Source organism: Ochlerotatus camptorhynchus, unplaced genomic scaffold (assembly GCF_037179485.1).
Source record: "Ochlerotatus camptorhynchus isolate MF236.1 unplaced genomic scaffold, CSIRO-AGI_Acam_v1.1 ptg000265l, whole genome shotgun sequence".
Taxonomy (NCBI): Eukaryota; Metazoa; Arthropoda; class Insecta; order Diptera; family Culicidae; genus Ochlerotatus; species Ochlerotatus camptorhynchus.
Window position 1 is genome coordinate 1429928 of NW_027040755.1, and position 12922 is coordinate 1442849.

Sequence of the window (12922 nt, forward strand, 5' to 3'; positions counted from 1 at the left end):
CTAACTGCAAAAACCTGGAAAACCGGGAATCCTCAAGAAATTTTATTTTTTCTTAAGCTGGAAGGCTCAGAGAATTTAATAATTTTCTTACTTGGGATATTTTAAAGAAAATACTGAATTTTAAAATACAAGCTTTTCAATTTTCTCGTTATTTTCATTCACACTTTGAACTTTATAGATCCACAGTAGACTAATCTTCAGTAACTAAAAAAAAAAAAAAAAACAGAGGCTTGAAATGTTTTTTAACATGCATATTTCCTAGAAATTTTAAATTTGAACTAGTTCTGCACTTAAAATCTAGAAATTTTCAAGAATCTGGACTCAAAATCTATGCACAGTTTTAAAAGCTCGTGGAATTTTAATATAATTTCTAATGACCCCATTTCAAGAGGGTTCTGGAAAAAAAAACTTTCAGAAAAAAACATTAAATGCAATCTGCTTTTAAGGTAATTCTGATGTGTTTTAGATTTCTTGTGAAGCTTGATAGTTTTAAGTAGAATTTCATGAAACCCTCAATTAAATTAAATCTTTAATGAAAACTCTGAAAATTTCTGAGGAGCACAACTCCATCAGAGCAAAATTCCAAGGGTCTTCTGAGGATAATTTTGTGTTTGTAGGAGAAAACGAATCTTGAGCATAAGTCCTTGGAATCTTTTTGAAAATACTAAAAGGAGGATTACAACTAAATCTGAGAATAACTCCAGAACATCTTCAAAGGAATTCGGAAAATAAATTCAGGAGATAGAGAAGAAATCGAAGAAATTTGTGGGGATTGGATAAATTGTTGTTGTTTTTGATCCTTCAAAAAAGCATAAACAGCAAACAGCTTTTTTATTATAAACCAGGAATTTATCCATTAGAGTACTCGAAAAACCTGGGAAACTCAGCTAATTTTATTTACAAAAATGAGTAGACATAGAAAGACGATTAAACGCCATAAAGCAAAGAATGATCAATCTTGAAATGAATTCACGCTAAAAAGTTGAAAATAGTGACTGATGCGAAGAAAAAGTGACTTTAGTTAATTGGCTTTAAAAAAAGGGACTTTTTAGTGACTGGCAGTGTTGGCTAAATCATCAATCAAATAATATTTTTCCACTCTCATACGCTCTCAATATCACGCGTGATATTGGAACCGAATATCATGCTTGATATTGATTTTACAAGCTCCTTTGATATTGCGAGACTATTCACAACGCACAAAAATCAAGCTGAGAGCTGACTCGACACAGAAATTATTCCGTTCCACATCGTTTTCTTGGTAAGAGAAAGTATAGTTTGCTATCTCTTTTTAATCTTCACCGATGACTGCTGCCAGCCGTTATGGAAGATTCGGTTGCATTCGGGTGTATAGCAATAATCATTAAACTCAATCTCACCACAGTTTGGTGAGATTTGCAGTTGGTGAGTTTTGTTAGCTTGATATTCCGAGCTGCGATATCACAGCTTGCGAAATCAACCGCAGATGTTGCTTGTTGATTTCTGTCTACGAAAATCAAGGGTGATCTTGGGCACTGGTTAGGTTTGATTATTTGATATTTTTCCAACACTGGTGACTGGCTTGAAAAAAGTGACCAAGTCACTAAAAATTTGGAATTATTTTTGATTAACTTTCTATTTTGTGAGTCTCTGGAGATTTAATTTGAATTGTTGAAGATCTTCAGAATGAAAATCTGTTTAACCTGAAGTCTTGGAAAAATATCCAGAACGCTTTACGAAGATCTTTGATCGTCTAACGGCTTTTGAAATAATGTTTGATCATTTTGCTACCTTTTGAAAATATTTGAGAGATGTCATTTGAGTTGTTGTACAGTTGGAGATCTTAAAAAAACTTGATTAACCTGAAGGGATGGAAAAATATCCAGAGGAATTTATGGAGATCATTGATCTTCTGGAGATCTTTGGAATTATTTTTTTATTAACTTTCTATCTTGTGAGAATATCTGAGAGATGGAATTCGAATTGTTTGTCAGTTGGAGATCTTCAGCAAAAAAAAACCTGATTAGCCTTGAGGCTTGGAAAAATATCCAGAGGATTTTGGTTTAATTTATAATCATTTTGCTAACTTGTGAGAATATCTGAGAGCCATAATTCTAATTGTGGAGAGGGCTTTACGATCTTTGATCATCTTGTAGTAGATATAAGTCTCATGTTTTGATATTGTTAATTTATTTATTTAACATGAGACTTTTATCTACTACAACTACGGCCTTTGGAATATTTGTTGATCATTTTGCTACCATGTGAGAGTATCTGAGATACGTGATTCAAATTATTGGACAATTGGAGATCTTCAGAAAAATTCCTGATTAACCAGATGAAACTTTGTAAACTTTTCAGAAGTTGAGTTTTATGATTTAACTGAACTTTGTAGAAGATCTCTAAACTATGTGAAGTCGTCTGATTTTTAGTGAAATTCTCTGAACTTTGTATACAATTCCATAACCTCGTGGAGGTGTTTGTTAATTTGGTAGTAGTTCTCTGAACTTTAGAAGATCTCTGAGCTCTTTATCCAATCCCCAGTAGTCCCAAAGCCGTATTTAGAAAGACAATTGTTTGCGCTTAAGCTGTTAGTCGGAATTTGCATTTGTAAGAAGGACCATATGGATTTCTAAACCCCGATTCCGAAACAAATTTCAGTGAATATTCCCAATAAAATACAACTAGTGAAAGAGTTTTGTAGACAATTTATATTTTATATTTCCTTTCAAATATTGTGTGAATTGATAATTATTTAACTAAATTGGGCGCTCGAATACATGTTTGGCCAACACATCTCGGTTAGCGTATGCGGATCGCGTCGCATTGTTGCCTCTTTGAAGGGCCGCAGAGTTGATACTTCTCAGAGGATCAACTAATGTACGCCATTCACCAGGTTCACTAACGTTCCCATCACCATCAACTTGATCTACGAAGCATGGCGGGCAGTAATCATTCGCTGAATTCCTCTTAACAAAGTTGTGCAAAATGACACAAGCTTTCACAATTTTGTCAACCGAGCCTGGAAGCATAACTAATGTGTTCTTCAAAATCCTCCACCTCGCCACTAGAATTCCAAAGCTGTTTTCGATGGTTCTCCTGGCTCTGGACAGTCGTTGATTGAAGTTGTCTTGAATTGGAGGTAAGTTAACACCTGGATATGGCCGGAGCAAGTTCTTCTTGAGAGGAAATGCTGCATCCCCAACAATGAAATATGGCATCACTTCATTTGACCCAGGCAACTTGCCTGGTGCTGGCAAATCCAATGCGCCATTCACCAATCGCCTCCCAAATTCAGAATATGCAAATATTCCTCCATCGCTATTACCGCCATATCCTCCAACATCGATAGCAATGAAGTTATAATTTGCATCGCAAACGCCCATTAAATTTATAGAATGGAAATGTTTATAATTGAAAAACAACGATCCACTGTTCGGCGGACATTGGATTGAAACATGTTTTCCATCTATGGCTCCACAGCAGTTGGGAAAATTCCATTGATCATAGAACTCCTGGCTGTACATGCTCCATTTGTCTTTGTCAACTTCAGGCATATAGTCAACCACCAACGAATCCCACAAAACCTCGCAAACTTCGTACACTATCAACCGTACCGTTGATTCACCCATCCGGAATAGCCTCGAAGTCACATAGACAGAGGATCCATGAGCGAGGAACCTAGAAATTAAAAAAAAAACAATAATTATCATCAACATCTAATGTATTCGAATGTTTTATTTTATTTTGACTTTGTTATAGTTTTGGGTTTCGGTGGTTTGGTCCCCAAAGAGTTAATTGTCATCTAATATTTTGAAATTACTTACATAAGAGTCATAAACAATCTGCATTCCGGTGAAATCGGTTTCCGCCAAGAAAACTTTTCAAGACGACCACCAACCTTGCTCAGCAGTAAATCGAATGCATCTGGATTCATACGGACCGATTTAATAAAATACTCCGGATCTCTGTTCCTCATCAGCATATATTCCGTTTCAAAGAATCCTTCGGTATCGCGATTTTCATTTGATGGCCGAACCCACCACCTACAAACAGTATAGTTTAATTTACTTTCAGATATCTTCTCATATTAACATTCCCTGAAGACAGAGGGAGTGTAGTGGGGGGTTCCCACCCGCCGAATTTTTACGGCAGTTCTCCCACAAATTCAGTTGATTTTTTTTGTATGTGATTAGTGTCAATTACATATAATCAGCTACAAAAAAATATGCTCAATTGGTTGGAAGGCCGAGAAATTACAGCTCTCTTCAGGAAATTTTTATCATAAACACTAACCTGCGCGGAGTTCTACGAGGATGCTTTATAGAATAATTGATCGCCTTCCTCAATTCGTCCAACACTTGAAGCACCTCCAGAATTTCTTCCATTTCTAATAGAATTTTTTTCGGAGTTTTTTTTATATCAATTCTTTTGCCAAAACAAATGATTGCAACGAGATTATGCTACTGTCAAAACGCAACGCATGACGTATGATTGTGCGCATGCGCTGCGTCAATGCGTCCGTTAGCCTTTTTAGTACATGACGGATGCGTTGACGCTGACGGTGACGGTGACGGTGACGGACTATTGTGGGTGGCCCTTAAGGATTTTTAGCATTGCAAATTAAAGCATCTCCATCGGTAATTGACTTATTTTACGATCTGAGCTAGTGTGTACCTTAACTAGTCACACACACACAAAATCCGGAAGATCATAACCACTAAGGCATAAGAGATGAACTAGCCTATGGCTAAAAATCTCTCAAATAAAGAATAATAAAAAAAAAACAGTAAGGCACTTATTCTCATTTTCCATTTTTCTCAACAAAAATATGCCCAGAGAAATTTTTCAACCCGAAAAATTGCTAGACCAGAACGGGAATTGAACCCAGCCTTGCTTTATAGCTGCGCCTTTACCGACTGAGCTAAGACCTTTCCCACAGCTAGATCCCACCTATCACGTAAACACGATATCCCACTAATCAAGCGTCATAAGTATATTTTATTAAATAAATTTGACTCATTATTAATTGGAAAATTGCGAAGAAAATTGTTCATATTATCGTCTCTTCTAAGACTTCTAATGTAATAATTCCCGCGAATGGCAAATAGATATTAGAGGAGCAAGCGAAGACGACACACTTACTTTTCAGCCGCATGCACAATAACTTAAATCCATGCGTGAAAAATAAACAACGTAGGTTCCAAACATTCAAACGCTCACTTTATAATTGCCGTGTAAATCGACCAACATGGCCGACCAGTGATTGCTACGATACGTCGTCCGCAACGCAAACTGTTGCGTTCGGTGAACCATAGAAGAAGGACAAGTGAGCGTAACACTGTCGGTCGATCGGCCAAGTAGTAGCAGTAGCAGTAGCAGCAGCAGCAGTAGTAACAGCAGCAGGACGAAGAGAGAGAAAACAAAACAATCAAGTCTAATTTGTACAGTCCTTTTCGGAGAGAGGTTCGTTGTCTCCGTTCGGTATTTTTCCCGAGTTTGTACAGGCATAGAAATTTCCACTCGATTGAGCTGAAATTATGTGTTGCTAAACTGTGTGGTGTTTGCCGAAATTGCTTGATTTCGCCGATGGTTGGTTGTTGCTTGTCGATTGTTGATCGCGGCCAACTTGGATTGCAGTCAGCGGTAGTCATTTTTTCATCGTTTGCTACTTTGATCGAATCACTCGGTTCGATTGTCCAAGTGAAAGGCATAGAAAAAGAAATTTTCTTCTGCAACACACAAAAGAATAGAAAAGAAGCAAGCAAGACAAGGAAAGTCTTCGCTTAGGTAAGAAAGAGAAAAAGATCACGATCGGTCGAAGTGAACAGCACAGAGTGAAAGAAAAAAGGAACAAGAGTGTGTGTGCAGTGTACCTTTCAGAGGGAAGAAGAAGATTTATTTTTTTGACATTTTGATTTATCTTTTGCCTCTCTCGCATGTTGTGAGACATTTACTGTGCTGCTTAAATAGCAGTTTTTGTGTGGATTTTGGAGTCTACCAGGACGATTACTAGCTAGATCGGTAGCCGAAGAACGGAAGGAAATTGTATTGGTTCCGCTGGGAGATATCGAGATTCGACGCTTACTTCGTAGTCTACTGCTTCAGTAACCAAAAAAAGACACGGCTACTGCGTGACAGCTCCGAACGTACAACCCTTCTATGAGAAGTGGTGACCGCGGGAGGCGGGGAGTATCTTTTTTTCTGGCAACTCGGTATCCCAAAGGCAGCAACACTGAAGAAGTTAGTGCAAACACGTCTCAATATGATCCGAGATCCGGGTGCCGGTCCGCACGAAAGTCCAGGTAATGTTTTTTTTTTCTTGTTGATTTATTGACTCGAGAGTTGTTTCAAAGCTATTTAAACAGTAAGAAATCAATCGAAATTATTTGTAGAACCGCAACCGACGATCAAATATGAACGGATTGTATATGACATGCATCGACCGCCAGTGCCCGTGGCAGTGCCTCCAGTAACACCAATGGATCTGGACCTGGAAACACCGCTGGACATGACCGTGCGCCGAAAGGACTCTTCAGACCGACAGTCTGAGGCAAATGCCCCAGCTACGGTGGCTGATCATCAACCGAACTCCAACTCAGGCGGCGGAAACGATGCGCCGATCAACCTAAACACACGTCCCAGTGTGATAACGAAAGCCCCTCCGCCGCCCATTAAAAAGCGCATCAGTAGCATGCATAGCAATGGTAAGTTATCAATTTCGCCTCAATCCAGCCTACTAGGATTTTTACAATTATTCTCAATATTATCTGCCATTTTAGGTGAAATAGTGATAAAAAGCGCTGTGGGTGATAATCTTTCTCCGGTTAACTGTGACGTCTTCATCGAAGAACACTTCCGGAGATCGCTAGGTAATACTTATGCTTCCATCTATGGAAACAACAATAACAACAATCAGCAGAAAAGCAGTGGCAGTGATACCAGAAATAGTAGTACTAGCAGCAGTAGCAGTATTAGCAGTAGTTCCAGCAATAGTAGCAACAACAGCACCGCCCTGAGCACCAGCAGTAGCTCCAGTGGAATAAGCAGTGTTGCCAGTGTCGTTGGCGGTGGCACCAGCAACAACGCCAGCAGTCTCATTGGTAATAGTGTTAACTTTAGTGCTAGCAGCCAGCTTGGAAGCGTAAGTCCTATCGTTAGACATAATCACGTGATCCCATCAACAGTTGAGATCTCACCAATGCTTAATGTTAAGGTTGAGCCTGGCCTGGCCCAGTCACACGTTCGGCCGGAGCTTACAATTAAAACTGAGCCCGGTACCGTGCAGCACGTGAGGCCTGACTCCGAGGAGGAAGTCGATGATCATTTTGCTAAAGCTCTCGGAAACGATACATGGAAAATGATACAGGAGAAAAAGATGAACCTGTGAGCATTGATTACAATAAGGCACGGGGGTATCCAGCTTATGTAGACTCATGTCTATGTAAGCAATATTAAGGTTTAAACTAAACAAAACCGGTGTGGAAACCTGACAAGCAAGCAACAACAACGCGCTCTTTTTTTATTAGTGGAAATATCAACTTAATGTAAAGATTAAAATCAAGCAACATTGGTGGTGCCTCGAAAACTCGCCGAGATTACAAAGAGAGTCCAAGACTAGACTTTTGCGAGGCACGCGTGCGTTCCGTCGTGTCCCGGGAGAATGGTCAATTGTTAACACATTTATACCATTTTTTAAGAAAAACAAAAAAAAAATCAACCACTCGTACTATATTTACTAATGCTGATGTCTGTGTTAGGAACGCTTCTCTTTTTTTATATTATTACCTTTTTTACATCGTCACTTGTTTAAAACGAGCGCATTTACTAATTCCTTGTTGTTTGTTGTAAATGATATTTTTCTTAAGTTCCTGGTATAATTGTTTCCTGGTCCTAGGTAAATTCCTATTCCTATCCTCTTGATGTTTCCTAATGCGGGAGATCGATAAGAGCGGTTTCAAATCTTTCTGTAACGTAATACTAAATTTTTTTCCCATGTGATTATATTTACGTAGGGTTCTGTGCACGGTTTTGTCGATCAATTTGCGTCTTTCGTAACAAGTACTAATTTTATGAAATTTCATTTATTTAACATAGGATAAGTAAAGGATTTTTTGAAGCCTTTATGAATACTATGTCAAAGTTTTCCTGTCTATAAACAAAGCAACGGCCACTATGCTACCCATGTGAGATTTCCACAAACAGCATCACGTGATAAGAATGTGATCTAGAAGATTTTTGAAACAAAAATTAATTTCAAGGGCTGCGGATTGAACAGTCGAATGACTGAAAAGTCATTCAAATGAAGAAAAAAATGTCTAATATCCTGTTTAATTTGCGGGCAGTTTGATAAAGCTTTACTGTTGACAACTCATATATTGTTGGTTATCTGATTGAAGGTTATGAATGATGATAGTATTACTGTTAAAATTCAATGAATACATTCGGCCAATTTAGAGTAATTCAGTGCCTTGTTATCTTCTTGCGAATAGGTCCCGATTGCAACTTTGCCCTGCTTTAAATTTAAGTCAATTAGGATCTTTCTTATAGTACACAATTTTTAACTTATGATATTGTGTGAAGTTGAGATACAGTCAACTCTCCGCAACTCAATGGCCATTAACTTGGTGAATTTCACCCCGTAACGTGGGTAGATCACCTTTTAGTGGTACGTTACGGGATGTAAGATCTACCACCTATTTCCTTGTTACTTTTTATGCCTTGTTAATGAGTGACTCTTTGGGTTGCCTGGACCGAGAATGATCTTGAAGCAAGGACAAAAATAGTTAGTCTTCATCTATGTGATTCCTAATGTTCTATTCGATGTTCTCTAGTTTGAAGTGGTTAAGACTAGGGTTCTGATACATAGTCATTATCGGTATCATTGCTTAATTTGGTTGCTAAGGAACAAATTTTAGGCTACTGAGATAGTGACTTTCTATTGTTCTATAACTCGATTTTCCCTTCAATATCGTGTTGTAGAGAGTTCACTGAGTTCACTGTAACTGTCAGCTCTATGCTTTGATTTCAATTCAAAAATAAATAATTCTTTGAATATTTTCTCAGAGTGGTACACAATAATTTAAAAAAAATTTCTGGACTACATTTTCAACGCTGAAAAGGCAATATCTTCTTTGTGTTCGTTTGGAAATTTGAATAATTCTAAAACCTTGAATCATTATTTGAAAATTGTTCATTCCAATCACTTGGCACGCGCAAACATGGGAAGCGTTTCCATAATTATTATAAACGAATGCCACTTCTGAAATACCCTCATCTCAGGAAAAACGCGAGCGATAAAAATTCCTTAGAAACTGAAGGTGCTTTGATCATCTAAGAAACTTGAGAAATGCGTTTGCCACGCCTACTGACCGCAATGTTCCGGCATGAGTAATCAAAATCCATTGGTTTGATTCTCGTGAAACGGTGCTGCAGTGATATGATAGCATTTGAATTTGGTTGTTTTTTGAATAATTTTTACATGAATTCTAACCACCTTTTGGAGATTTATTAGTATACTTACCGCTAAATTGATTCAATAAATTGATCCCTTCAGCCTACTGCGCCGCGAGCTCCGAGAGATGCAAACACACCCATGCAGGACCAATCTTTCGCTCCAGTACTGATTTCGAATGGTGCTAGAGTGTATCGAATGCAATCTACTCACCTTTGGAAGCCAGTACTCAGGAAGATTTTTTTTTCTGGGATTCAATGCTCACAAATTTATCTCACCGTTCCTCCTTGTTCCTAATCCTTATTGTATTCCACCATTTAAACCTAGATTTATATTCTACACTTACCACACTTGCAATCAAACAATCAAAATGGTCGACTCTAGGAAAATGTGAAAATTTTGCAATTCGTTTTTCTTTTAATATATTTTCACTCTTTGTAATTGTAATAATGGAAGCCCGATTGAAGAAAAAAAAATAAGTAGTAACTTTTTTATAATCGCGAAACGAAGGCGTTTTCATATAATGTGTCTCAGATATTTCAATTTTTCTTTTTTTTTATTATTATCATCATCGAATAATCTTAGCATTAAGTTTTACAGCAAGAAAACCTTTACTTGAAAGTGAGTAAAAATCAAAAAAAAAATAACAAGTTCTCACACAAAAACAACTATTAACTTGTACCATCCATTGGGTTGAAAGTATCGTTATGTAAGTGTAAAGTTCTCGATGAAAAAGTAATAAATATTATTTGTGATAGAAACTTCCTTGAAAGATAAACGACTCCTTACGATAACTACACAATGATCACACAGCACTGATAATCCTTTTTAGACCAACCAAAATCCGAACGCTGAGCTCAGTGTAAACCAGACCGCCGCCAAACGACGACTGCGGTGAGCTGGCCGCGCAAAGGTGGGTTTAAATGAAAGTTAGTTGTTACAGGTGACAAATCTAGAACAAAAAGACATCCGATATACGGCCGGATCCCCGCTCGCGCTCGTTCACATACCGGAGAGGAATCACTTCAATGCCGAGTGTCTCCGTTCGAGAGTGGTTTGTGTGTGCGTCTTTTTCGATTGAACCTGTGGCTCACATCAACGGCAGGAGGCAAAACTATGGAGAAATAATAAAAACGGATTGAATTACAACCCGACCGAGGTGGTTTCCCCGCCGTTGGTAGCCACCTCTCACACCCCACTTGATCTTCGTTCTCTTTCTCTTGGTGGATCAGGAAACCCTTCGAGAGTTTAAAACTGTGCGAAAAGCACACGCAAATGCGAATCGAAGTACTTGTCAGGGGACGCAGTAGGCCACGGTGCTTGGAGTGTGGTAGGGTTTCCAGGGTTTACGCCAGAATTGAAAACAAGACGAATCCGAATCTTCTTCCTATCGTTTGATTTGTTGTGCTTCCCTCGGTTACATGACTATAGGTATGCGCACACGATTCGGTGAGTGAGTAACTGACTGACTGACTTGGTTTGGTGGTTGCGCCCATCCATCGGTGATACAGATTCGCACTTGTAATAGAATCCGGTTTTCCGATGCCAGAGTGGTCACATTTTGTAACACATCGCGCAGCAATAGGAATGAAAACCATACAGGTTTTCGCAGTCAGTAGGCTCTGACGTTGTTGGCATGGTGATGAGATTGTAATAGTCCGTCCCCTGGCGAAGCTGCGCTACTGCATTTGTTTAGAATGTGTTTACCGGCGTAGCAGTGCTTTAGCGAAATGTCAAGACATTTAGAAACTTTTCGACACATGATCCATTTAGAAATATGCATTGCAATCAAATCAAATTTTCATTTTCATCTATTTCTTTGTACTTTTCATTGTGAGATAGAGCTAGACACGCATAGTGCGTCGCAGAAAACATGGGGAAGCAATGTTGTTATAGTATGTTTTCTGGTAGCTGATATTTATACTCCGGAAAATGCGATGTGGCATCAAAGCAAAGGCTTCCGGATGTTGACTTACACAAAATTCCACACATTTTTACAGACGAATTTCCATGAGAAACTCCACATGATTTTCATGCGACCACACATAAACAGAATCCACTCAGAAGTACACATGAAATTTAGAAGTCAAATGAATTGTATGTGTGGTCACACATGGCTTTTATGTGTACACATATTAAGTATTGGTCCGACACATAAATATCATATGTTGTGTGTGAGACACATAAAAACAATCTTTAAAATTTTATTAGTGTATGGCTATGTAATGATTGGGATAGATCTGTTTAAAATCGTCAAACGTCAAAAATCTAAAGACGCTATTCCAATGAAATATACATGTTTTCCTGCATACTTAAATGACTGTCCAATAGTTTCTAAATGTCTGTTTACACGCGACATATCAACAAACGTCAAAAATCGTTAAAAGCAACTCCAATAAAATATATCGTTTAGCTAGGGGCACGCAATAACCTTTAATCAAACGCTGGCAACGGCTGTAATTAAATTAATTCCATTAACTACCGCATTAATTACATTAATTACACAATGTAGAACATTAACTATTTTTTAACTCCATTAATTACAGTTGAAATTTCGCAATTAAAGAACATTAATTACATTTTCAATACTTTGATTTACATTAATTAGGCCGGAACAAATCTCAAGTTTTTCTTTTGTCACCCCCCCTCAAAAATTTTGGAATATCATGAAAGGGGGAATAAAAAAAAACTTTCAGTGTATATTTATTTTTCGAGTATTGCTTTTTCATTTGGGTATGGATACTCGCTTTGCTAGATCTTATTATGTTGTAGAATATCACCTTGTTCTTTTACAGAATTTTTACATAATTTTGAACTAGACCAACACGGCATGCCAGGTCCTTGAAATCGAATCAGCCGGTTTCAGTTGTTGAAAACGGATTTTATCGAACTCATTCCTAATCTTTTTTGGCAACTAACTAGGTAAGCCGTCTTCAATCTGATCGATCCCTCTTGTTCGTTGCGCACATCTTCGTCTTGTTTCAGTCGGATCACTACCAAGAACCATTCTCATTGAGTCGTTATCTGACATTGTTACAATAGGCTCAGCCCAGCATAGTCGCCAGATTTTTGCATTCGATCTAAATTTCTTAACTTACAAACCTGCTGCAATGATACTAAATAATTAAATTCTTTTCTACAATGATTCAATCATTTCCGAGCTAAATCCAATCTTTTCAAAATTGGTTTAAATTTTTTAGAAGTGAGACCAAATCAGAAACGATTCAGGAAATTCCTAACTGAGGTGACACTTTTCAAAGCAGATTCAAAACTGAGTCTGAACTTTTCTGCTGAAGTGAGTTCAAACTTTCGAATAAGTCATCAACATTTTTCTAACTAAGTCCAAACTTTTCTGCTATGTTTTTCAGTCCTTTTTAAAGTTGTCACAGCTTTCCTGAAGTGATTCAACAAATCCCGAATCCAATCTTTGAAGAATTGGTTTCGCATTTGCTGAAGTGAGGCAACATTAGCTGATTTAATCCCTTTCCT

General features: G+C 37.9%; 2 protein-coding genes across 2 annotated transcripts; one reads left to right on the forward strand and one right to left on the reverse strand.

Moving 5' to 3' along the window:
• Positions 1-2635: 2635 nt before the first annotated feature.
• On the reverse strand, positions 2636-4424 carry LOC135705366 (uncharacterized). Its single transcript, XM_065227058.1, has 3 exons — positions 4276-4424; positions 3807-4025; positions 2636-3660 (listed from the first exon to the last, which is right to left on the reverse strand). The coding sequence occupies exons 1-3, from the start codon at positions 4365-4367 to the stop codon at positions 2739-2741; spliced, it is 1233 nt and encodes a 410-aa protein (XP_065083130.1). The 5' UTR covers positions 4368-4424; the 3' UTR covers positions 2636-2738.
• A 929-nt stretch (positions 4425-5353) lies between these two features.
• On the forward strand, positions 5354-10221 carry Tgi (Tondu-domain-containing Growth Inhibitor). Its single transcript, XM_065226979.1, has 3 exons — positions 5354-6284; positions 6375-6686; positions 6762-10221. Exons 1-3 carry the CDS (start codon positions 6245-6247, stop codon positions 7367-7369), a joined length of 960 nt encoding a protein of 319 aa, XP_065083051.1. The 5' UTR covers positions 5354-6244; the 3' UTR covers positions 7370-10221.
• Positions 10222-12922: the final 2701 nt, after the last annotated feature.

Coding starts and splice junctions, on each gene's coding strand:
- LOC135705366 (XM_065227058.1), bottom strand. CDS start 4,367: ATGGAAGAAATTCTGGAGGTGCTTCAAGTGTTGGACGAATTGAGGAAG. Junction 4,026..4,275: donor CCTCGTAGAACTCCGCGCAG/GTTAGTGTTTAT, acceptor TACTGTTTGTAG/GTGGTGGGTTCGGCCATCAA. Junction 3,661..3,806: donor AGATTGTTTATGACTCTTAT/GTAAGTAATTTC, acceptor TTTAATTTCTAG/GTTCCTCGCTCATGGATCCT.
- Tgi (XM_065226979.1), top strand. CDS start 6,245: ATGATCCGAGATCCGGGTGCCGGTCCGCACGAAAGTCCAG. Junction 6,285..6,374: donor CGGTCCGCACGAAAGTCCAG/GTAATGTTTTTT, acceptor AATTATTTGTAG/AACCGCAACCGACGATCAAA. Junction 6,687..6,761: donor CAGTAGCATGCATAGCAATG/GTAAGTTATCAA, acceptor CTGCCATTTTAG/GTGAAATAGTGATAAAAAGC.